At 50.0% G+C, this 26346-nt stretch overlaps 1 protein-coding gene across 8 annotated transcripts; it reads left to right on the top strand.

The window, feature by feature from the left end:
* Positions 1–294: 294 nt before the first annotated feature.
* HSF1 (heat shock transcription factor 1) lies at positions 295–26019 on the top strand. Of its 8 annotated transcripts, none has more exons than XR_014953186.1 (14): positions 317–477; positions 2606–2714; positions 4924–5228; positions 6622–6746; positions 8266–8341; positions 10603–10664; positions 11960–12053; positions 13175–13359; positions 15250–15501; positions 16832–16934; positions 18523–18588; positions 21141–21210; positions 22811–24003; positions 24095–26019. XR_014953186.1 is itself a non-coding variant. In XM_085572762.1 (13 exons), the coding sequence occupies exons 1-13, from the start codon at positions 346–348 to the stop codon at positions 23053–23055; spliced, it is 1824 nt and encodes a 607-aa protein (XP_085428888.1). In that variant the 5' UTR covers positions 317–345; the 3' UTR covers positions 23056–26019. The 8 variants fall into 8 exon arrangements, 4 of the variants coding, with proteins under 4 accessions (XP_085428887.1, XP_085428888.1, XP_085428889.1 ...); XR_014953183.1 differs by having other exon boundaries at positions 22811–24540; positions 24578–26019; XR_014953185.1 differs by having other exon boundaries at positions 22811–24740; positions 25016–26019.
* Positions 26020–26346: the final 327 nt, after the last annotated feature.

The following is a 26346-nucleotide window of genomic DNA, read 5'->3' as shown; positions in this document are numbered from 1 at the left end:
AGCAGTGGGCGTGGCTATCTCCCAAGTGGGCGTGTCTTTGAGCCAGAGCCCCTATCAGTCACAGCAGTGGGCGTGGCTATCTCTCAAGTGGGCGTGTCTTTGCCCCAAAGCCCTATCAGTAACAGCGATGGGCGTGGCTACGTCAGAGGGGGCGTGTCCTCGCGTCAAGCCCCGCCCCGCCCCGTTCCCTCCCGCCCCAAGATGGCGGCCGCCATGCCGCCCCCCGCCCGCGCCGCCGCCGCCGCCGCCGCCGCCCGGGGCTCTCCCGTCGCTCTTTAACGGCGCCGCCGCGCCCGGGGCTTTCCCCGCGGGGCCTCCCCCAGCGCTTCCGGCCCCGCCGCGGCCATGGAGGGGCCGGGCGCGGCGGCGGCGGCGGCGGCGGCGGGCCCCGGGCCCAGCAACGTGCCCGCGTTCCTGAGCAAGCTGTGGACGCTGGTGGAGGACCCCGAGACGGACGCGCTGATCTGCTGGAGCCCGGTGAGAGCCCGCGGCCGCCCGGGGCCGCTCCCGGGGAGCGCCGCCCGCCGAGGCCCGGCCCGGGCCCGCGGGCCGCTCGGCCGCTTCCCGCGGGAAAACCGCCCCTTCCCGCCAAAAACTCCCGCTTTTCCCGCGGAATGGGCCCATCTTCCCGCGAAACATCCCGTTGTTCCCGGGAAAATCCCACTTGTCCCACGAAAAATCCCACTTTTCCTGGGAAAAAGGCCCTTATTCCCGCGAAAAATTCCGTTATTCCTGGGAAAATCCCACTTGTCCCACGAAAAATCCCACTTTTCCTGGGAAAAAGGCCCTTATTCCCACGAAAACTTCCGTTATTCCCGCGAAAAGCCCCTTATTCCCGCAAAAAATCACGTTATTCCCGCAAAAAATCCTCTTATTCCCCGGAAAAATGCCGTTATTCCCGCGAACATTCCAATTTTTCCCATAAAATTCCAGCTTTTCCCACATAAAATCCCACTTTCCCCAGGGAAAATCCAGTTATTCCTGGGAAAATCCCGTTATTCCCACGAAAAATCCAATTTTTCCCATAAAATTCCAGCTTTTCCCACATAAAATCCCACTTTCCCCAGGGAAAATCCCGTTATTCCTGGGAAAATCCCGTTATTCCCGCGAAAAATCCAATTTTTCCTTGAAAAACTCCAGCTTTACCAGCGTAAAATCCCTCTTTCCCCAGGGAAAATCCCATTTTCCCATTTTTTCCGGGAAAAATCCCATTATTTCCTGGAAAATCCCACTTTTCCCACAAAAAATTCCATTTTTCTTGAAGAAAAATCCCACTTTTCCCAGGGAAAATCCCATTATTCTTGGGAAGATCCTGTTATTCCTGCAAAAAATCCAATTTTTCCCATAAAATTTCAGCTTTACCAACAAAAAATCCCATTTCCCCATGGAAAATCCCATTATTCCTGGGGAAAATCCTGTTATTCTAGGAAAATCCCCTTATTCCTGGAAAAACTCTACTTTTCCTGGGAAAAATTCCATTTTTCCGACAAAAAATCCTACTTTTCCCAGGAAAATCCCATTATTCCCACACAAAATCCAGGTTTTCCCGGAAAAAATCTCATTATTCCCACTAAAAACCCAATTTTCCTGTAAAATTCCAGCTTTTCCCAGGGAAAATCCCATTTTTCCCACAAAAAAATTCCATTTTTCCTGCAAAAAAAATCCCATTTTTCCCACAAAAAAATCCCATTTAAAAATCCAGAAAATTCCTTTAAAAATTCCTAAAAAAATTCCCCCAAATTCCCAAGAAATTCCCAAAAATTACCAAAAATCCCCCAGAAATTCCTTAAAAATATCCCAAAAGTCCCAAAAATTCCCATTTCATTCCCAATTTTCCATGTTTGACCAGGGCCGGTTCTCCCAAACATCCCAAAAATTCCGAGAAGTCCCCAAAAATAATCCAAATAATACCAAAAAATCCCCAAAATTCCCAAATAATTCCAAAAACATCCCAAAAAATACCGAAAAACTGCCCAACAATTCCCAAAAAATCCCCCAAAATTCCAAAAATCCCAAAATTCAAAAAATGTAAAAAAAAGTTTCAAAAAATCCAAAAAAATCCTCAAAAATCCACAAAATTCTCCCCCCCCAAAAAAAAAATCCCAAATAGTTCCCAAAAATTCCAAAAATAGTTCCTCAAAAAATCCCCAAAATTTAAAAAAAAAAATCCCCAAAAAATCCCCAAAAATTGCCCAAAACACCCCAGAAATTCCCTAAAATTATCCCAAAAAATTCCCAAAAATCCACCATCATTCCCAAAATCCCCAAAAATTCCCAATTTTCCGTGTTTTTCCAGAGTGGGAGCAACTTCCACGTCTTTGACCAGGGCCAGTTCTTCCAAACATCCCCAAAATCCCCAAAAATCCCAAGAATTTCCTTTAAATTCCTCCAAAATTCCCGAAAAATGTCAAAAACCCCAAAAATTCCCAAAAAATACCTTAAAAAATCCCCCAGAAAATATGAAAAAAATGCAAAAAATCCCTTAAAACCCCTCAAAAAAGTCCCCAAAACCGCCCAAAATTGCCCCAAAATCCCCCACAATTCCCTAAAAAATCCCAACAATTCCAACTTCCCCAGGAATTCCCGATTTTCCGTGTTTTTCCAGAGCGGGAGCAGCTTCCACGTCTTTGACCAGGGCCAGTTCTCCAAGGAGGTTCTGCCCAAGTACTTCAAGCACAGCAACATGGCCAGCTTCGTCAGGCAGCTCAACATGTGTGAGTGGCAATTCCCAACATTCCCAAATTCCCAAAAATTCCCAAAAATTCCGGAATTCTGGGCTGAAATTTGGGGCTTCTGGGGCTTTCCCAGGGGATTTTTGGGGATTTTTGGGGATTTTTGGGGTTCCCGGAAGGATTTTGGGGCTTTGGGAATCGGCTTCGTCAGGCAGCTCAACATGTGTGAGTGAGAATTCCCAACATTCCCAAATTCCCAAAAATTCCCAAAAATTCCGGAATTCTGGGCTGAAATTTGGGGCTTCTGGGGCTTTCCCAGGGGATTTTTGGGGATTTTTGGGGATTTTTGGGGTTCCCGGAAGGATTTTGGGGCTTTGGGAATCGGCTTCGTCAGGCAGCTCAACATGTGTGAGTGAGAATTCCCAAAATTCCCAAAAATTCCCAAAAATTCCCAAAAATTCGGGAATTCTGGGCTGAAATTTGGGGCTTCTGGGGCTTTCCCAGGGCATTTTTGGGGATTTTTTGGGGTTCCCGGAAGGATTTTGGTGCCTTGGGAATCGGCTTCGTCAGGCAGCTCAACATGTGTGAGTGGCAATTCCCAAAATTCCCAGGAATTCCCGAAAATTCCGGAATTCTGGGCTGAAATTTGGGGCTTCTGGGGCTTTTCCAGGGGATTTTTGGGATTTTTTTGGGGATTTTTGGGGTTCCCGGAAGGATTTTGGGGCTTTGGGAATCGGCTTCGTCAGGCAGCTCAACATGTGTGAGTGGCAATTCCCAACATTCCCAAATTCCCAAAAATTCCCAAAAATTCCGGAATTCTGGGCTGAAATTTGGGGCTTCTGGGGCTTTTCCAGGGCATTTTTGGGATTTTTTTGGGGATTTTTGGGGTTCCCGGAAGGATTTTGGGGCTTTGGGAATCGGCTTCGTCAGGCAGCTCAACATGTGTGAGTGGCAATTCCCAACATTCCCAAAATTCCCAAAAATTCCCAGAAATTCGGGAATTCTGGGCTGAAATTTGGGGCTTCTGGGGCTTTCCCAGGGGATTTTGGGGATTTTTTTGGGATTTTTGGGGTTCCCGGAAGGATTTTGGGGCTTTGGGAATCGGCTTCGTCAGGCAGCTCAACATGTGTGAGTGAGAATTCCCAAAATTCCCAAATTCCCAAAAATTCACGGAAATTCGGGAATTCTGGGCTGAAATTTGGGGCTTCTGGGGCTTTTCCAGGGGATTTTTGGGGATGTTTTTGGGATTTTTGGGGTTCCCGGAAGGATTTTGGGGCTTTGGGAATCGGCTTCCCATTGTTTCCCATTATTCCTGGATTTTTTTCCCATTTTCCCCAGATTTTTCCCCATTTTTTCCCATTTTTCCATGGAAATTCCAGGATTTTTCCCATTGTTTCCTGGAATTTTCCCCTGGAAATTCTGGGATTTTTTCCCGTTTTCCCAGGATTTTTCCCCATTTTTTTTCCCATTTTCCCCTGGAAGTTCCTGGATTTCTCACCATTATTCCCAAATTTTTTCCCATTTTCTCCCCAAAATTCCCGTTTTTTCCCGTTTTTCCCATTTTTCCCCCATTTGCAGCCGGATTCCGGAAGGTTCTGCACCTGGAGCAGGGCGGCTGCTGCCACAATCCCGTTTTCCCATGGAAAATCCCTTTTTTCCCCATTTTTTCGTTGTTTTTCCCCATTTTTTCGTCGTTTTTCCCCATTTTTTCGCCGTTTTTCCCCATTTTTCCCGTTTTTCGCCCCATTCCAGACGGATTCCGGAAGGTTCTGCACCTGGAGCAGGGCGGGCTTGTGCCACAATCCCGTTTTTACCCTTTTTATTCCCTTTTTATTCCCTTTTTATTCCCATTTATTCCCATTTTTTCCCCGTTTTTTCCCCCTAATTCCCATTTTTCCCATTTTTCCCGTTTTTCGCCCCATTTCAGACGGATTCCGGAAGGTTCTGCACCTGGAGCAGGGCGGGCTGCTGCCACAATCCCGTTTTCCCATGGAAAATCCCTTTTTTCCCCATTTTTTCCCCGTTTTTTCCCCATAATTCCCGTTTTTTCGCGTTTTTCCCATTTTTCCCGTTTTTCGCCCCATTCCAGACGGATTCCGGAAGGTTCTGCACCTGGAGCAGGGCGGGCTGGTGCCACAATCCCGTTTTCCCATTGAAAATCCCTTTTTTCCCCATTTTTTCCCCGTTTTTTCCCCATAATTCCCATTTTTTCCCATTTTTCCCATTTTTCCCGTTTTTCGCCCCATTCCAGACGGATTCCGGAAGGTTCTGCACCTGGAGCAGGGCGGGCTGGTGAAGCCGGAGAAGGACGACACCGAGTTCCAGCACCCGTTCTTCCTGCGCGGCCAGGAGCGGCTCCTGGAGAACATCAAACGCAAAGTCACCGGCGTCAGTGCGCCCAAAATCCCCCAAAATCACCCCAAAAAACGCCCCAAATTGGGAAAAACGGCTCGGGGAAAACCGGCAAAAATTCCCATTAAAAAATCACCAGAATTGGGTTTGTACAAATCCTTCCAGGAGCGGCTCCTGGAGAACATCAAACGCAAAGTCACCAGCGTCAGTGCGCCCAAAATCCCCGGAAATCACCCCAAAAAATGCCCGAAATTGGGAAAAACGGCTCGGGGAAAATGGGCAAAAATTCCCTTAAAAAATCACCAGAATTGGGTTTGTACAAATCCTTCCAGGAGCGGCTCCTGGAGAACATCAAACGCAAAGTCACCGGCGTCAGTGCGCCCAAAATCCCCAAAAATCACCCCAAAAAATGCCCCAAATTGGGAAAAACGGCTCGGGGAAAATGGGCAAAACAATCCCTAAAAAATCGGGAAATTCAGCAAAAAAATCCCCGAAAAAATCTGGAAAAAATCGGAATTATTCTGTAAAAAAACCCAAAAAAATTCCCCCAAAAATCGGAAAAAAAATCAGAATTATTCTGTTAAAAAAACTTAAAAAAAAATCCCCCCAAAAAATTCGCAAAAAACACCCCAAAAAAATTCCCCAGAAATGGGAAAAATGGTTTGAGAAAAATCGGCCAAAAAATCCCAGAAACGTTGATTGAAAACCAGAAAAAAAAGCAGAAAAAAATTGGAAAGAATCCAAAAAAAATTTGGAAAAAAAATCCCCAAAATTCCCGAGTGTTTCCTAGATCCGGATTTTCCGTTTTTCCCGATTTTTCCCCATTTTTCAATATTTTTCCCCGTTTTTGGTGCCGCCGCTGCGGCCGGAGGAGGCGCGGCTGCGGCAGGACAGCCCAAACCCCCCAGAAATATCCCCAAAACAATTCCAAATAAACCCCCAACAATTCTCTAAAAATCCCTAAAACACCTCAAAAAAAACCCTGAAAACGTTTGAGAAAAATCCAAAAAATTGGGAAAAAATCCCTCAAAAAATCCCAAAAACGTTGATTAAAAAATCGGAAAAAAATAGAAAAAAAATCGGAAAAAATTGGAAAAAATCGGAAAAAAATCGGAAAAAAAATCGGAAAAAAATCTCCAAAAGTTCCCCAAAGTTGTGGCGTGTTTCTCGGGTGTGGAATTCCCGATTTTCCCGATTTTCCCGTTTTTTCCCGTTCCAGGTGCCGCTGCGGCCGGAGGAGGCGCGGCTGCGGCAGGACAGCCCAAACCCCCCAAAAATATCCCCAAAACAATTCCAAAGAAACCCCCAACAATTCTTTAAAAATCCCTAAAAATCCCTAAAAATCCAAAAAAAACCCTGAAAACGTTTGAGAAAAATCCAAAAAAATTGGGAAAAAATCCCTCAAAAAATCCCAAAAACCTTGATTAAAAAATCGGAAAAAAATAGAAAAAAAATCGGAAAAAATTGGAAAAAATCGGAAAAAAATCGGAAAAAAAATCGGAAAAAAATCTCCAAAAGTTCCCCAAAGTTGTGGCGTGTTTCTCGGGTGTGGAATTCCCGTTTTTCCCGTTTTTTTTCCCGTTTTTTCCCGTTGCAGGTGCCGCCGCTGCGGCCGGAGGAGGCGCGGCTGCGGCAGGACAGCGTGGCGCGGCTCCTGGCCGACATGCACGCCATGCGCGGCCGGCAGGAGAGCCTGGACTCCCGGCTGCTCACCATGAAACGGTGAGGGAAATCCGGGAATAAATCCGGGAAAAATCCCGGAAAATCTGGGAAAATCCGGGAAAAAATCCGGGAAAATCCAGGATAAAATCTGGGAATAAACCCCCAGGGAATGGGGGATGGAATGGGGAACGGCAGCACAGCCTCGACTCCCGGCTGCTCAACATGAAACGGTGAGGGAAATCCCGGAATAAAATCCGGGAAAAATCTGGGAAAAATCCGGGAAAATCCGGGAAAAAATCTGGGAATTAATCCGAGAATAAACCCCCAGGGAATGGGGAATGGAATGGGGAATGGAATGGGGGACGGCAGCACAGCCTGGACTCCCGGCTGCTCAACATGAAACGGTGAGGGGAATCCGGGAATAAAATCCGGGAAAAATCCGGGAATTAATCCGGGAATCGGGGATGAAATCTGGGAAAAAATCCGGGATAAAATCCGGGAAAAAATCCGGGAATAAACCCCCAGGGAATGGGATGTGGGAACGGCAGCACAGCCTGGACTCGCGGCTGCTCACCGTGAAATGCTACGGAAAAATTCCGGGAATAAATCCTGGGAAAAATCCGGGAATTGGGGATAAAATCCGGGAAAAAATCCAGGAATTGGGGATAAAATCCAGGATTAAATCCGGGAATAAATCCAGGAATTGGGGATATTGATGGAATTCCTCCCCATTTTTCATGGAGTTTCTCCCTGTTTTCCCGGAATTTCTCCCCCGTTTTCCATGGAATTTCTCCCCCATTTTCCATGGAATTCCTCCCCATTTTCCATGGAATTCCTCCCCATTTTCCATGGAATTCCTCCCTGTTTTCCATGGAATTTCTCCCCCATTTCTCATGGAATTTCTCCCCATTTTCCATGGAATTCCTCCCTGTTTTCCATGGAATTCCTCCCCCATTTCTCATGGAATTTCTCCCCTGTTTTCCATGGAATTCCTCCCTGTTTTCCATGGAATTCCTCCCCCATTTCTCATGGAATTTCTCCCCTGTTTCTCATGGAATTTCTCCCCTGTTTTCCTGGAATTTCTCCCCCATTTTCCATGGAATTTCTCCCCATTTTCCATGGAATTTCCCCCCGTTTATGACGGAATTTTCCCCCATTTTTCCATGGAATTTCTCCCCCGTTCCTGACGGAATTTCCCCCCCTGTTCCCATGGAATTCCCCCCGTTCCTGATGGAATTTCTCCCCGTTTTCCCTGGCATTTTCCCCTGTTTTTCCATGGCATTTCCCCCGTTCCTGACGGAATTTTCCCCCCGTTTCCCCATGGAATTTCCCCGTTCCTGACGGAATTTCTCCCCCATTTTCCATGGAATTTTTCCCCGTTTTCCCATGGCATTTCCCCGTTCCTGCGGGAATTTTCCCCCTGTTTCCCATGGAATTTCCCCCGTTCCTGATGGAATTTCTCCCATTTTCCCATGGAATTTCTCCCCCGTTTTCCATGGAATTTTCCCCCCTGTTTCCCATGGCATTCCCCCGTTCCTGACGGAATTTCTCCCGCTTTTCCCTGGAATTCTGTCGGCAGGGAGAACGAGGCTCTGTGGCGGGAGGTGGCCGCCCTGCGCCAGAAGCACGCGCAGCAGCAGAAGGTCGTCAACAAGGTAACGCCCCATTCCCGCAAAATTCCCACATTTCCAGCAAAATTCCCACATTTCCCGCAAAATTCCCACATTCCCAGCGAAATTCCCACATTCCCAGCGAAATTCCCACATTTCCAGCGAAATTCCCACATTTCCCGCGAAATTCCCACATTTCCCGCGAAATTCCCACATTTCCAGCGAAATTCCCACATTTCCAGCAAAATTCCCACATTTCCATCCAGCAAAATTCCCACATTTCCGGGGGTCATTCCCACATTTCCGGGGGTAATTCCCACATTTTAGGAGTAATTCCCAAATTTATGGGGATAATTCCCAAATTTCCAGGGGTAATTCCCAAATTTCCTGTGGTAATTCCCAAATTTTCAGGTGTAATTCCCAAATTTCTGGGGGTAATTCCCAAATTTCTGGGGGTAATTCCCAAATTTCTGGGGATAATTCCCAAATTTCCTGTGGTAATTCCCAAATTTTCAGGTGTAAGTCTCAAATTTCTGGGGGTAATTCCCAAATTTCCAGACCCCGTTCCCAAATTTCCAGTGTAATTCCCAAATTTCTGGGGGTCATTCCCAAATTTCCAGACCCCATTCCCAAATTTTGGGGGTCATTCCCAAATTCCCAGGGGTTCTTCCCAAATTTCCGGCGGTAATTCCCAAATTCCCCAGCGTAATTCCCACATTTCCAGGGATAATTCCCAAATTTCCAGGCTAAGTCCCAAATTTATGGGGGTAATTCCTAAATTTCTGGGGTATTTCCCAAATTTCCATGGTAATTCCCAATTTTTCCCAGTTTTTTCCCACTTTTCCCTTCCCAAATCCCTTCCCCCCCCCAAATTTTTCCCATTTTCCCCAATTTTTCCCAGTTCCCCCCCCCCAGTTTTCCAAGGATTTCCCAATTTTTCCATTTTCTCCCAATTTTTTCCCATTTTTCCCAGTTTCCCCCCCCAGTTTTTCCCAATTTTTCCCAGGTTTTTCCCTTTTTCCCCATTTCCCCAGGTTTTTTCCCGGTTTTCCTCAGTTATTTTCCCATTTTTTCCCTGTTTTTCCCAATTTTCCTCCATTTTTCCCAGTTTTCTCCATTTTTTCCCCGTTTTTCCCATTTTTCCCAGTTTTCCCCAGTTTTTTTCCCAATTTTCCCTTTTCTTTCCCCATTTCACCATTTTTTCATTTTTTTTCCCAGTTTTCCTAGTTTTCCCCAGTTTTTTCCCTGTTTTTCTCAATTTTAACCAGTTTTTTCCCTTTTTTTCCCCATTTTTCCCCAGGTTTTTTCCCTCATTTTTCCAAGATTTCGCCATATTTTCCCCATTTTCCACCAGTTTCCCCAGGTTTCTTTTCCCATTTTTTCCCTTTTCCAGTTTTCCCCATTTTTCCCATTTTATCCCATTTTTTCCCATTTTGCCCAGTTTTTTTTCCCATTTTTCTCTGTTTTTCCCATTTCCCCATGTTTTCCCCTGTTTTTCTCAATTTTCCCCCTTTTTTCCCAGTTTTTTCCCATTCTTTCCCAGTTTTCCCCAATTTTTTTTCTTTTTTTTTTCCCATTTTTATTTTTCCCAGTTTTTTTGCCTTTTTTTTTTCCCAGTTTTCTCCAGTTTTTTCCCTGCTTTTCTCAATTTTCCCAATTTTTTCCCATTTTCCCCAGGTTTTTTCCCACTTTTCCCCCATTTTTTCCCGATTACCTCAGGTTTTTCCCGTTTTCCCCCAGTTTTTCTCCAAATTTTTCCCATTTTTTCCAATTTTTTCCCATTTTCCCTCCATTTTTTTCCTGTTTTACCCCATTTTTCCCAGGGTTTTTTTCCCCAGTTTTTTCCCATTTTTCCCCATTTTTCCTCCATTTTCCCCAGTTTTTTCCCTATTTTCCCAGTTTTCCCCAGGTATTTTTCCCATTTTTCCCAGGTTTTTTTCCCCTTTTCCCCCATTTTTCCCAGCTTTTTTTTCCCAGTTTTTTCCCATTTTCCCCCATTTTTTCCCACTTTTTTTCCCATTTTTCCATTTTTCTCCATTCTTTCCCATTTTTTCCCCAGTTTTTTTCCTGTTTTTCCCCATTTTCCCAGGTTTTTTTCCCATTTTTTCCTTTTTTTTCCCCTTTTTCCCCATTTTTCCCGTTTTTTCCCCATTTTTTCCCGAGTTTTTCCCCATTTTTCCCCATTTTTCCCGTTTTTTCCCCATTTTTCCCCATTTTTTCCCCATTTTTCCCCATTTTTCCCGTTTTTCCCATTTTTTCCCGTTTTTTCCCGTTTTTCCTGACCCTTTCCCTGTTTTCTCTCGCAGCTGATCCAGTTCCTGATCTCCCTGGTGCAATCCAACCGGATCCTGGGCGTCAAGAGGAAAATGTGAGAGAAATCCCCAAAATTCCCAAAAAAACTCCAAAATTCCGGAGCCGGGACCCCAAAATCCCCCCGGGCTGGGATTTGGGAATTTGGGATAAAGGGAATTCCTGGAATTCCCGTTTTTCCTGGGATTCTCTGGGAATTCCTTCCAGAAATCCCTTCCCAACCCCCTCCCTGCTGGGAAAAATCCTGGAAAAATCTCGGGAAAAACCCCTGGGAAAAATCCTGGAAAAAACCTGGAAAAATCCTGGAAAAATCTCGGGAAAAACCCCTGGGAAAAAAACGGGAAAATCCTGAGGAAAATCCCCGGAAAAATCCTGGGAAAATCCCTGGAAAATCCCTGAAAAAATCCTAAAAATACTGAAAAAACTCTTGAAAAACCCAAAAAAAGACCCTGGAAAAATCCTGGGAAAATCTCGGGAAAAACAAAAAAAAAAACCCTGGAAAAATCTTGGGAAAATTCTGGAAAATTCTGGAAATCCTCTGGAAAAACCCAAAAAAAAAAAAAAAAAAAAACCCTGGAAAAATCCTAAAAACACCCTGGAAAAATCCTAAAAAATCCCTGGGAAAACCCCTGGAATTCCCAAAATTTTCCCAATTTTCCCATTCCCAATCCTGGCTCGCTCCTCCCTGGGACAATCCAGGAAATCTCCCGGGGAAAATTCCCAAATTCCCCAGGGGGTAATTCCCAAATTTCCGAGAGATAATTCCCAAATTTCCAGGGGCAATTCCCAAATTTCCAGGGATAATTCCCAAATTTTCAGAGCCCATTCCCAAATTTCCGTCATAATTCCCAAATTTCCCAGGGGGTAATTCCCAAATTTTTTGGGGAATTTCAGCCCTGGAGTTTTCCCGTTTTTTTGGGAATTTTTTGGGAATTTAATCTCGGGTACTCCCGGGTTTTTTTGGGAATTTCATCCCGGGTATTCCCGGTTTTTTTTGGGAATTTCACCCCGGGTATTCCCGGGTTTTTTTTGGGAATTTCATTGTGGGTATTCCCGGTTTCTTTGGGAATTTTTTGGGAATTTCACCGTGGGTATTTCCGTTTTTTTTGGGAATTGCACCCCGGGTATTCCCGTTTTTTTTGGGAATTGCAGCCCGGGTATTCCCGGTTTTTTTTGGGAATTTCACCGTGGGTATTCCCGGGTTTTTTTGGGAATTTCACCGTGGGTATTCCCGTTTTTTTGGGAATTTCACCGTGGGTATTCCCGGTTTTTTTTAGGAATTTCACCGTGGGTATTCCCGGGTTTTTTTGGGAATTTCACCGTGGGTATTCCCGTTTTTTTTGGGAATTGCAGCCCGCTGCTGCTGAACGACGCCGGCTCCGCCCATTCCGGGCCCAAGTTCGGCCGCGCCTTCCCCCTGGAGCACCGCGGGAATTCCCCCTACGGAGTGAGCGGCATTCCCAGAAAACCGGATTGTCCCGGAAAATAACGGGATTGTCCCGGAAAAGAACCGGATTGATCGGGGAAAATAACGGGATTGATCGGGGAAAATAACGGGATTTATTGGGAAAATAATGGGATTGATTGGGAAAATAATGGGATTGATCGGGGAAAATAACGGGATTGATTGGGGAAAATAATGGGATTGATCCCGGAAAATAACGGGATTGATCCCGGAAAATAACGGGATTGATCGGGGAAAATAACGGGATTGATCGGGGAGAATAACGGGATTGATTGGGGAAAATAATGGGATTGATTGGGAAAATAACGGGATGGATCCCGGAAAATAACGGGATCGATCCCGGAAAATAACGGGATTGATCGGGGAAAATAATGGGATTGATCGGGAAAATAATGGGATTGATTGGGATTTATTTATAAAAAATGGGATTTATGGGAATGGGATTTATGGGAATAGGATTTATGGAAATGGGATTTATGGGAATGGGATTTATGGGAATTGGATTCATTGGGAATGGGATTCATTGGGAATGGGATTCATTGGGAATGGGATTCATTGGGAATGGGATTTATGGGAATGGGATTTAGGGGAATGGGATTTAGGGGAATGGGATTTATGGGAATGGGATTTATGGGAATGGGATTTAGGGGAATGGGATTTATGGGAATGGGATTTAGGGGAATGGGATTTATGGGAATGGGATTTATGGGAATGGGATTTAGGGGAATGGGATTTATGGGAATGGGATTTAGGGGAATGGGATTTATGGGAATGGGATTTAGGGGAATGGGATTTATGGGAATGGGATTTATGGGAATGGGATTTATGGGAATGGGATGGGAGCTCTCAGTGCCATTCCCAGAGCCATTCCCATTTTTCCGGTGCTATTCCCGTTTTTCCCGGTGTCATTCCCGGTGTTCATTCCCATTCCCGGTGTTCATTCCCGTTTTTCCCGGTGTTCATTCCCAGTGTTCATTCCCATTTTTCCCGGTGTCATTCCCGGTGTTCATTCCCATTCCCGGTGCCATTCCCGGTGTTCATTCCCGTTTTTCCCGGTGTTCATTCCCATTTTTCCCGGTGCCATTCCCGGTGTTTTTCCGCAGGCTCCGGGCCCGGCGCTGCTCCCGGCCGATCCCGGCCCCGCCCGCCGCATCGATGATGTCACCAATGACGTCATCACCGACGTCACCAATGACGTCATTGCCCGTGACGTCACCACCAATGACGTCACCAATGACGTCATCGCCGAGCTGCCCCCGGCCGGCCCCGCCCCCTCCCCCGGACACAGGTGGGACGGAATTCCCGGAAATTCCCCGGGAATGGGGACGGGATTCCTGGAAATTCCACGGGAATGGGGACGGGATTCCCAAAAATTCCCTGGGATTTGGGACGGGATTCCCAAAAATTCCCTGGGAATGGGAATGGGATTCCAGGAAATTCCCCGGGAATGGGGCAGGTGGGACGGGATTCCCGGAAATTCCCCGGGAATGGGAATGGGATTCCCGGAAATTCCCCGGGAATGGGGCAGGTGGGACGGAATTCCCAGAAATTCCCTGGGATTTGGGACGGGATTCCAGGAAATTCCCCGGGAATGGGGACGGGATTCCCAGAAATTCCCTGGGATTTGGGACGGGATTCCCGAAAATTCCCTGGGATTTGGGACGGGATTCCCGGAAATTCCCTGGGAATGGGGACGGGATTCCCGGAAATTCCCTGGGAATGGGGCAGGTGGGACGGAATTCCCGGAAATTCCCTGGGAATGGGGTGGGTGAGACAGGACTCCCGAAAATTCCCTGGAAACGGGGCTGAGATTCCCAAAAATTCCCTGGGAATGGGGCTGAGATTCCCGGAAATTCCCCAGGAACGGGGATGGGATTCCCAAAAATTCCCCGGGAATGGGAATGGGGTTCCCGGAAATCCCCTGGGATGGAATTCCAGGAAATTCCCCCAGGAATGGGGCAGGTGGGACGGGATTCCCTGGGAATGGGGCCGAGATTCCTGAAAATTCCCTGGGAATGGGACAGGATTCCCAAAAATTCCCTGGGAATGGGGATGGGAGTCCTGAAAATTCCCTGGGATTGGGACAGGATTCCCGAAAATTCCCTGGGAATGGTGCAGGTGGGATGGGATTCCCCAGGAATGGGATGGGATTCCCAAAAATTCCCTGGGATTTGGGATGGAATTCCAGGAAATTCCCTGGGAATGGGAATGGGAGTCCCAAAATTTCCTGGGAATGGGGCTGGGATTCCCCAAAATTCCCCAGGAATGGGCCTTTCCCACATTCCCATTTTCCCTCATTCCCATTTTTCCCATATTCCCGTTATTCCTGTTTATTCCCATATTCCCATTTTTCCCACCTTCCCATCATTCCCATTTTCCCAAATTCCCATTTTTCCCATTATTCCCTTTATTCCCACATTCCCATCATTCCCTCATTCCCGTATTCCCTTTATTCCCACATTCCCGTTTTTCCTGTCATTCCCGTTAATCCCTTTATTCCCACATTCCCGTTTTTTTCCCTTTATTCCCACATTCCCGTTTTTTTCCCTTTATTCCCACATTCCCGTCTTTCCCGCATTCCCGTTTTTCCCGCATTCCCTTTATTCCCGTTATTCCCGTCGTTCCCGTTATTCCCGTTTTTCCCACATTCCCTTTATTCCCGTTATTCCCGTTTTTCCACATTCCTGTTATTCATACATTCCCGTTATTCCCATTTTCCCACATTCCCACATTCCCGTTTTTCCCATCATTCCCACATTCCCTTCATTCCCACATTCCCGTCATTCCCACATTCCCTTCATTCCCACATTCCCGTTTTTCCCATCATTCCCACATTCCCTTCATTCCCACATTCCCGTCATTCCCACATTCCCTTCGTTCCCACATTCCCGTCATTCCCACATTCCCGTCATTCCCACATTCCCATTTATTCCCGTCATTCCCACATTCCCGTCATGCCCACATTCCCGTCATTCCCACATTCCCACATTCCCGTTATTCCCTTCATTCCCACATTCCCACATTCCCGTCATTCCCACATTCCCATTTATTCCCATTCATTCCCACATTCCCACATTCCCGTCATTCCCACATTCCCATTTATTCCCGTTATTCCCACATTCCCGCATTCCCATTCATTCCCGCATTCCCGCGTTCCCATTTTTCCCGGCCGGAGCAGCCCGCCCGTCCGGATCAAGGAGGAGCCTGCCAGCCCCGCCCCCAGCCCGCGGGGGGAGGAGCCCCGGAACCCCGGGAATGCCGGGAATTCCGGGAATTCCGGGAATCCCGGGAATCCCGGGAGCGCCGAGACGCCGCTGTCGCCCGGCACCTTCATCGACTCCATCCTGCGGGAAAACGACTCCGGAGCCGCGCCCGGGAACGGCCCCGAAAAATTCCCGGAAAAATGCCGGAGCCTCGCCTGCCTCGACAGGTCAGCCCCTCCGGAATTCCCGGAATTCCCAACATTCCCGGCTGGGGAAAGCGGGAATGGGAATGGGGATGGGAATCTGGGAATGGGGATGGGAATCTGGGAATGGGAATGGGGCAGAATTCCCAAAATTCCTGGCTGGGGAAAGCAGGAATGGGGATGGGAATGGGAATCTGGGAATGGGAATGGGGCAGAATTCCCGGAATTCCCAGCTCGGGAAAAGCGGGAATGGGGATGGGAATGGCTCAGGTCAGAGCTGGACTCGGTGGTTCCGATGTTCCCGATGTCATTCCCAGTTTCGTTCCCGTCATTCCCGCTTTTTATTCCCGGTGTTTATTCCCAGTTTTTAGGTCGGAGCTGAGCGAGCACCCGGCCTCGCTGTTCCCGGGGTTCATTCCCAGTTTTTATTCCCATTATTCCCGGTGTTTATTCCCGTTTTTCCAGGTCGGAGCTGAGCGAGCACCCGGCCTCGCTGTTCCCGGGGTTCATTCCCGTTATTCCCGGGGTTCATTCCCGTTATTCCCGGTGTTTATTCCCGTTTTTCCAGGTCGGAGCTGAGCGAGCACCTGGACTCGGTGTTCCCGCTGCCATTCCCGGTGTTTATTCCCGTTATTCCCGGTGTTCATTCCCGTTATTCCCGGGGTTCATTCCCGGTGTTTATTCCCGCTATTCCCGGGGTTCATTCCCGGTTTTTATTCCCATTTTTCCAGGTCGGAGCTGAGCGAGCACCTGGACTCGCTGTTCCCGGTGTTTATTCCCGTTATTCCCGGTGTTCATTCCCGTTATTCCCGGTGTTCATTCCCGGTGTTCATTCCCGTTTTTCCAGGTCGGAGCTGAGCGAGCACCTGGCCTCGCTGTTCCCGCTGCCATTCCCGGTGTCCATTCCCGTTATTCCCGGTGTTCATTCCCGCTATTCCCAGTGTTCATTCCCGTTATTCCCGGTGTCCATTCCCGTTATTCCCGGGGTTCATTCCCGTTATTCCCGGGGTTTGTTCCTGTTATTCCCGGTGTTCATTCCCGTTATTCCCAGTGTTCATTCCCGTTATTCCCAGTGTTCATTCCCGTTATTCCCGGTGTCCATTCCCGTTATTCCCGGGGTTCATTCCCGTTTTTCCCGGTGTTCATTCCCGTTTTTCCAGGTCGGAGCTGAGCGAGCACCTGGACTTGCTGTTCCCGCTGCCATTCCCGGTGTTTATTCCCGTTATTCCCGGGGTTCATTCCCGTTATTCCCGGGGTTCATTCCCGGTGTTTATTCCCGCTATTCCCGGTGTCCATTCCCGCTATTCCCGGGGTTCATTCCCGCTATTCCCGGTGTTCATTCCCGTTTTTCCAGGTCGGAGCTGAGCGAGCACCTGGACTCGGTGGATTCCAGCCTGGAGAAGCTGCAGGCGCTGCTCGGCTCCCACGGCTTCAGCATGGACAGCGCCCTGCTCGACGTGAGCCCGGAATTCCCGGAATTCCCGGAATTCCCAACGTTCCCAGCCAGAATCCCCAGCCTTCCCGGAATATCCTGGCCAGAATTCCCAACGTTCCCAATGGTCCCAAAATTGACAACATTCCCACCCGGAATTCCCAACATTCCCGGCCGGAATTCCCAACATTCCCGGAATTCCCAACGTTCCCAACATTCCTGCCCAGAAATCTCAAAATTCCTGGCCAGAATCCCCAACATTCCCACCCGGAATCCCCAAAATTCCCAACATTCCCAGCCGGAATTCCCAACCACCCCAAATTCCCAACGTTCCCGGAATTCCTGGAATTCACAACATTCCCACCCGGAATCCCCAAAATTCCCAACATTCCCAGCCAGAATTCCCAACATTCCCACCCCAAATTCCCAACATTCCCGGAATTCCTGGAATCCCCAACATTCCCACCCAGGATTCCCAGCATTCCCAACATTCCCAGAATTCCCACCCAGAATCCCCAGAATTCCCACCCAGGATTCCCAACATTCCCAACATTCCCGCTTTTTCCCCAGCTGGGAATTTTGGGAATTCCATTCATTTCTCCCCATTCCCATTCCCACTTTTCCTGAGCCGGGAATTTTGGGAATTCCCTGGTTTGGGACACATTTTTCCCAGGAATTCCCGTGTTTGGAGTTTTTTCCAGGAATTCCCCAGTTTGGGACAGATTTTTCCCGGGAATTGCCACATTTGGGTCGGATTTTCCCAGGAATTCCCTTGCTCAGGATGGGTTTTTTCTGGGAATTCCCACGTTGGGAATTTTTCCCAGGAACTCCCTGACTCAGATCAGATTTTCCCCGGGAATTCCCATGTTTGGATCAGGTTTTTCCCAGGAATTCTCGGTCTCAAGGCAGATTTTCCCTGGGAATTCCCACATTTGGGTGGATTTTTCCCGGGAATTCCCATGTTTGGGTCAGGTTTTTCCCGGGAATTCCCAGGATGGGGACAGAATTTCCTGGGAATTCCTGGTTTGGGACAGATTTTTCCCGGGAATTCCCGTGTTTGGGTTGGGTTTTTCCCAGGAATTCCCAAACTGGGGCTGGGTTTTTCCTGGGAATTTCAGCATTCCCAGACTCGGGGCAGGTTTTCCCAGGAATTCCCTGGTTTGGGGTGGATTTTGCCCAGGAATTCCCGGTTGGGGCGGGGTTTTCCCAGGAATTCCCTGGTTTGGGTTGGGTTTTTCCCGGGAATTCCTGGTTGGGGTGGATTTTTCCCGGGAATTCCCGGTTGGGGTGGATTTTTCCCGGGAATTCCCGGTTGGGTTGGGTTTTTCCCGGGAATTCCCGGTTGGGGTGGATTTTTCCCGGGAATTCCCGGTTGGGGTGGATTTTTCCCGGGAATTCCCGGTTGGGTTGGGTTTTTCCCGGGAATTCCCTGGTTTGGGTTGGGTTTTTCCCGGGAATTCCTGGTTGGGGTGGATTTTTCCCGGGAATTCCCGGTTGGGTTGGGTTTTTCCCGGGAATTCCCGGTTGGGGCGGGTTTTTCCCGGGAATTCCCGGTTGGGGTGGGTTTTTCCCGGGAATTCCCGGGATTCCGACGCCGTTCCCGCTCTCCGCAGCTCTTCAGCCCGGCCGTGGCCGTGCCGGAGGTGGCGCTGCCGGACCTGGACAGCGGCCTGGCCAGCGTGAGCCCCATTCCCAAAAATCCCCAAATTCCCGGAATTCCCCCCCTGCAATTCCCAAAAATCCCCAAATTCCCGGAATTCCCCCCCCTGCAATTCCCAAAAATCCCCAAATTCCCGGAATTCCCCCCCCTGCAATTCCCAAATCCCCATTTCCCAGTCCCTAGAATTCCCAAAAATCCCGAAATTCCCAGAATTCCCGGCCCCTGCAATTCCCAAAAATCCCGGAATCCCCGGAATCCCCCCCTGCAATTCCCAAAAATCCCCGGATTCCTGGAATTCCCGGCTCTGCAATTCCCAAAAATCCCGGAATCCCCGGAATCCCCCCCCCCGCAATTCCCAAAAATCCCCGGATTCCCGGAATTCCCGGCCCCTGCAATTCCCAAATCCCAGATTTACAGTCCCTGCAATTCCCAAAAATCCCCGAATTCCTGGAATTCCTGCCCCTGCAATTCCCAAATCCCCATTTCCCAGTCCCTGGAATTCCCAAAATCCCGGAATTCCCGCCCCTGCAATTCCCAAAAACCCCCAAATTCCAGGAATTCCCGCCCCTGGAATTCCCTAAATCCCCGAATTCCCAGCCCCTGGAATTCCCAAATCCTGGAATTCCCAAATCCTGGAATTCCAGCCCCTGAAATTCCCAAATCCCAATTTTCCCGAATCCCAATTTCCCAGCCCCTGGAATTCCCTTTCCCAGATTCCAGAATTCCCTGGGGAAATCCTGGGATTTGGGGCCCAAATTTCCACGGAAAAGCCAAAAAGGGATTTTTTGGGATATTCCTGGGGTGGGATTTGGGATTTTTGGGATTTGGGATTTTTGGGATTTGGGATGGGGGTGGATCCCTCGTCCCGGAGCCGTTTGGGAATTCCCGATCCCGCGGGATCGGCACCGGGGGGGGATTGGGGCCGGGAGGAGCCGGAGCCCAGAGGGGAAATCTGGGATCGGGATTGGGATCGGGATTGGGATTGGGATTGGGATTGGGATTTGGATCGGGATTGGGATTGGGATCGGGATTTGGGATCGGGATTTGGGATCGGGATCGGGATTGGGATCGGGATCGGGATTGGGATTGGGATTGGGATCGGGATTGGGATTTGGGATCGGGATCGGGATCGGGATTGGGATTGGGATTGGGATTTGGGATCGGGATCGGGATCGGGATTGGGATTGGGATTGGGATTTGGGATCGGGATTGGGATTTGGGATCGGGATCGGGATCGGGATTGGGATCGGGATCGGGATCGGGATTGGGATCGGGATCGGGATTGGGATTGGGATTGGGATCGGGATTGGGATTTGGGATCGGGATCGGGATCGGGATCGGGATTGGGATCGGGATCGGGATCGGGATTTGGGATCGGGATTGGGATTGGGATCGGGATTTGGGATTGGGATCGGGATCGGGATCGGGATCGGGATTTGGGATCGGGATTGGGATCGGGATCGGGATTGGGATCGGGATCGGGATTGGGATTGGGATTGGGATTGGGATCGGGATTGGGATTTGGGATTGGGATTGGGATTTGGGATTGGGATTTGGGATTGGGATTTGGGATTGGGATTTGGGATTGGGATTTGGGATTGGGATTGGGATTGGGATCAGGATTGGGATTGGGATCGGGATTTGGGATCGGGATCGGGATCGGGATTTGGGATCGGGATCGGGATCGGGATTGGGATTGGGATCGGGATTTGGGATCGGGATTTGGGATCGGGATTGGGATCGGGATTGGGATTGGGATTAGGATCGGGATTTGGGATTGGGATCGGGATCGGGATCGGGATCGGGATCGGGATTGGGATTTGGGATTTGGGATTTGGGATTGGGATCGGGATCAAAGCTGGGATTGGGGTCAGGGCTGGGATTGGGACTGGAGTTGGAATGAGGATCAGGACTGGAATCGGGACTGGGATCAGGATCGGGATCAGGGTTGGGAATGGGATCGGGATCAGGATTGGGATCAGGGTTGGGAATGGGATTGGAATTGGGAATGGGATCAGGGTCGGGATTGGGATTGGGATTGGGATCAGGATTGGGAATGGGATTTGGATTGGGGCTGGAATCGGGATCAGGATCGGGATCAGGGTTGGGAATGGGATTGGGATGGGGGTCAGGGTTCGGATTGGGATCAAGGTTGGGAATGGGATTTGGGATTAGGATCGGGACTGGAATCGGGATCGGGTCTGGGATTGGGATTTGGGATCAGGATTGGGATCAGGGTTGGGAATGGGATTGGGATCGGGATCAGGGTTGGGATCGGGACCAGGATCAGGATTGGGGTCAGGGCTGGGATTGGGATTGGGATCAGGATTGGGAATGGGATTGGGATGGGGATTGGGGCTGGAATCGGGACCAGGATCGGGATCAGGGTTGGGATCGGGATCGGGATCGGGATCGGGATCGGGATCTGCTCCGGGACCGCTCCCATCTGTCCCGACTCCGCCCCATTCCCGGGATTTTCCCCCCCGGGATCATTTTTTGGGAACGTTTGGGACCCCTCGGAAAGCCCCAAAAGTTCGGGATGGGCGGAAATGATTCCCGGAATTCCGGCAGATCCAGGATCTCCTCTCCAACCAGGAGCAGCAGAAACCCGCCGAGGCCGAGCCCGGCGCCGGCGACTCCGGTACTCCCGCGGGAATTCTGGGAATTTGGGAATTTTGGGATACTTGGGAATGGGGGACTCCGGTACTCCCGCGGGAATTCTGGGAATTTGGGAATTTTGGGATACTTGGGAATGGGGGACTCCGGTACCAGAATGGGAATTTTGGGATTTTTTTGGTTTTGTTTTTGGGAATGGGGGACTCTGCTATCCCAATGGGAATTTGGGATTTGGGATTTTTGGGAATGGGAGACTCCAGTATTCCAATGGGAATTTGGGGATTTTTGGGATATTTGGGAATGGGGGACTCCAGTATTCCAATGGGAATTTTGGGAATGGGGGACTCCAGTATTCCCACAGGAATTTTGGGATTTTTGGGAATGGGGGGACTCCAGTATTTGTGTGGGATTGGGGTTGGGATCCAGGTTGGGAATGAGGCTGGGATTGGGATTGGGATTGGGATTGGGATTTGGATTGGGATTGGGATTGGGATTTGGATTGGGATTGGGATTGGGATTGGGATTTGGATTGGGATGGGATTGGGATGGGATTGGGATGGGATTGGGATGGGATTGGGATGGGATTGGGATTGGGATTGGGATTGAGATTGGGATTGGATTGGATTAGGATTGGATTGGGATTGGGATTGGGATTGGGATTGGGATTGGGATCATGGCATGGGAGCCTCTTCCCACCCAAACTCTCCTGGAATTCCAGCCTGGAGCTGGGATCATCCCAAACATTCCCGTCTGTCCATCCCGACATTCCTGGATTTGTTCCTGGTGCATTATCCCCATCCCACGTTCCCAATCCCACATTCCCGAATTCCCGATTTTCCAGGGAAGCAGCTGCTGCCCTGCACGCTGCAGCCGCTGTTCCTGGTGGATTATCCCAATCCCACATTCCCAAATTCCCGTTTTTCCAGGGAAGCAGCTGGTGCCCTGCACGCTGCAGCCGCTGTTCCTGGTGGATTATCCCAATCCCACATTCCCGAATTCCCAAATTCCCGTTTTTCCAGGGAAGCAGCTGGTGCCCTGCTCAGTGCATTATCCCAATCCCATTTTTCCCAATCCCACATTCCTGAATTCCCGAATTCCCGTTTTTCCAGGGAAGCAGCTGGTGCCCTGCGCAGTGCATTATCCCAATCCCATTTTTCCCATTCCCATTCCCGAATTCCCGTTTTTCCAGGGAAGCAGCTGGTGCCCTGCACGCTGCAGCCGCTGTTCCCGGTGGATTATCCCAATCCCACATTCCCGAATTCCCGATTTTCCAGGGAAGCAGCTGGTGCCCTGCACGCTGCAGCCGCTGTTCCCGGTGGATTATCCCAATCCCACATTCCCGAATTCCCGATTTTCCAGGGAAGCAGCTGGTGCCCTGCACGCTGCAGCCGCTGTTCCCGGTGGATTTTCCCAATCCCACATTCCCGAATTCCCGAATTCCCGTTTTTCCAGGGAAGCTGCTGGTGCCCTGCACGCTGCAGCCGCTGTTCCTGGTGGATTATCCCAATCCCACATTCCCAAATTCCCGAATTCCCGTTTTTCCAGGGAAGCAGCTGGTGCCCTGCGCAGTGCATTATCCCAATCCCATTTTTCCCATTCCCATTCCCGAATTCCCGTTTTTCCAGGGAAGCAGCTGGTGCCCTGCACGCTGCAGCCGCTGTTCCTGGTGGATTCCAGCGCCGTGGACGTCGGATCCGGGGATCTTCCCATCTTTTTCGAGCTGGGCGAGGGGCCCTGCTTCCCGGACGGGGACGACTATCCCGAGGAGTATCCCGAGGAATATTCCCGGGAATATCCCGAGGAGTATTCCCAGGAGTATCCCGAGGAGTATCCCGAGGACGCCGCGCCCCGGGACCCGGCCGCGTCCTAAATCCGGGATCGGGACGGGGACAGATCCCAAAAAGGATCCCAGAAATCCCAAAAGGATCCCAGAAATCCCAAAAGGATCCCAAAAATCCCAAAAGGATCCCAGAAATCCCAAAAGGATCCCGGAGAGGGACGGGAGCCCCCCGTGACTCGTCCTGCTTGGCGCTGAGCCCGGAGCCGCCGCCCTCGGAGCATCCCGGGGAAATCCCGGAGAATCCCAAATCCCGGGGAATCCCGGGGAATCCCGGGAAATCCCGGAGGATCCCAAATCGTCCTGGAGAATTCCAGGAAATCCTAGAGGATCCCGGAACATCCTGGAGGATCCCAAATCCCGGGGGGTCCTGGAACGTCCTGGAGGATCCCAAATAATCCCAGGGAATTCCGGGAAATCCCGGAGGATCCTGGAACATCCTGGAGGATCCCAAATAATCCCGGGGTATCCCAGGAAATCCTGGAGGATCCCAAATCCTGGAAAATCCCAGGGGGTCCTGGAACATCCTGAGGAATTCCGGGAAATCCCGGAGGATCCTGGAACATTCTGGAGCATCCTGGAGGATCCCAAACAATCCCGGGGAATTCCGGGAAATCCCGGAGAATCCTGGAACATTCTGGAGCATCCTGGAGGATCCCAAACAATCCCGGGGAATTCCGGGAAATCCCAGAGGATCCCGGGGAACCTTGGACCATCGCAGGGAATCCTGGAGAATCTCGGATCATCCCGGGAAATCGCAGGAGATCCCGGAAATCCCGGAGCATCCCGGAGAATCACAAGGATCCCAGAAATCCCAGAGCTTCCCAAAGAATCCCAGGGAATTCCGGAACATTCCAGGAGGTCCTGGAGCATCCCAGAGCATCGCGAGGGACCCCGGAGGATCCCAGGGAATTCCGGAACATTCCAGGAGGTCCCGGAGGATCCCAGAGGATCCCAGGGAATTCCGGAACATTCCAGGAGGTCCCGGAGGATCCCGGAGGATCCCAGGGAATTCCGGAACATTCCTGGAGGATCCCGGAGGATCCCAGGGAATTCCGGAACATTCCAGGAGGTCCCGGAGGATCCCTCGGTTTTTGTTCTCCCAAGGCGTTTCCCAAATCCCAAGGCCGAAATCCAGGGATCCCCAAAATCCCAGGGAAACCTGGAACGCCCAGGATCCCCAAATCCAGCAGATCCCAAAATCCCGGGGAAACCTGGAATTCCCCAGGACCCCAAAATCCATGGAATCTCGAAATTCCTGAAATCCCACCTGACCCCAAGGCCAGGAAGTGCCTGAACCCCACGGGATCCCAAAATCCCACAGGATCCCAAAATCCAACGGGATCCCAAAATCCAATGGGATCCCAAAATCGAGTGAGATCCCAAAATCCAACGGGATCCCAAAATCCCGTGGGATCCCAAAATCCAACGGGATCCCAAAATCCAACGGGATCCCAAAATCCCACAGGATCCCAAAATCCAACGGGATCCCAAAATCCAACGGGATCCCAAAATCCAGTGAGATCCCAAAATCCAGTGAGATCCCAAAATCTAGACAGGATCCCAAAATCCAACGGGATCCCAAAATCCAACGGGATCCCAAAATCCAGTGAGATCCCAAAATCCAGTGAGATCCCAAAATCCAGACAGGATCCCAAAATCCAATGGGATCCCAAAATCCAACGGGATCCCAAAATCCAACGGGATCCCAAAATCCAGTGAGATCCCAAAATCCAGTGAGATCCCAAAATCCAGACAGGATCCCAAAATCCAATGGGATCCCAAAATCCAGACAGGATCCCAAAATCCAATGGGATCCCAAAATCCAACAGGATCCCAAAATCCAGACAGGATCCCAAAATCCAGTGAGATCCCAAAATCCAACGGGATCCCAAAATCCAACGGGATCCCAAAATCTAGACAGGATCCCAAAATCCAATAGGATCCCAAAATCCAACGGGATCCCAAAATCCAATGGGACCCCAAAATCCAGACAGGATCCCAAAATCCAACGGGATCCCAAAATCCCGTGGGATCCCAAAACCTGGCACTGCCCAAATCCCACTGGACCCCAAATCCCGTGGGATCCCAAAATCCCGTGGGATCCCAAAATCCATGGGAGCCCCGGAATCCATTGGGACCCCCAATTCCTGCTTTGGGCATTCCCGGTTTTTATTCCCTGCTCCGCTCTGGGCGATCCCGCTGGAATTCTGAGGAGATCCCGCTGGAATTTTGGGGTATCCGCTGGGATTTTGGAGGATTCTGCCGGAATTCTGGGGAGTCTGCTGGAATTTTGGGAAATCCTGCTGGACTTTTGGAGGATTCTGCCGGAATTCTGGGGAGTCTGCTGGAATTTTGGAGGATCCCGCAGGAATTCCAGGGAGTCATGATGGAATTTTGGGGGATCCTGCTGGAATTTTGGGGGGCTCCTGCTGGATTTCCAGGAGATCCTGCTGGAATTCTGAGGAGACCCCACTGGAATTTTGGGGGATCCTGCTGGAATTCCGGGGGATACTTCAGGAATTCTGGTGGATCCTGCTCAGATTCTGGGAAAGCCCAGTGGAATTTTGGGAAATCCCGCTGGAATTTCGGGGGATCCCGCTGAAATTTTGGAGGGATCCTGCTGGAATTCTGGAGGATCTCGCTGGAATCCCATGTGGGAATGCCGAAATTCCGTGTGGGAATGTCGGGATCCAACATGGGAATTCTGGGATCACGTGTGGGAATGCCAAAATTCCACGTGGGAGCGCCGGGATCCCATGTGGGAATGTCGGGATCCGTGTGGGAACACTGAAATTCCGCATTGGAGCGCCGGGATCTGTGTGGGAATGCCGAAATTCCACGTGGGAACATTGGGATCCATGTGGGAATGCCCAAATTCCATGTGGGAATGTCGGGATCCGGGTGGGAATGTCGGGATCCGTGTGGGAATGCCGAAATTCCACGTGCTGCCCACGCCCAGATCTCCATAAAAGCTCGGCTCCGCCGCTTCCCGAATTTTCCGTCTTCCCGGGGGGAAGGGGGGGTTGGGAAGCAACGGAGAAATCCGGCGCCGGGAATTGGGATCCGGGAATTCGGGAATTGGGATCTGGGAATTCGGGGATTGGGATCCGGGAATTCGGGGATTGGGATCTGGGAATTCGGGGATTGGGATCTGGGAATTCGGGAATTGGGATCCGGGAATTCGGGGATTGGGATCCAGGAATTTGGGAATTGGGATCCGGAGTTGGGAATTGGGATCCGGGAATTCGGGAATTGGGATCCAGAGTTGGGAATTGGGATCTGGGAATTCGGGAATTGGGATCCGGGGTTCGGAATTGGGAT

This window comes from Lonchura striata, chromosome 2 (genome assembly GCF_050655825.1).
Source record: "Lonchura striata isolate lonStrDom1 chromosome 2, ASM5065582v1, whole genome shotgun sequence".
Taxonomy (NCBI): Eukaryota; Metazoa; Chordata; class Aves; order Passeriformes; family Estrildidae; genus Lonchura; species Lonchura striata.
Note: the sequence above shows the minus strand (reverse complement) of the source record. Positions and strands in the feature narration are given on the sequence as shown.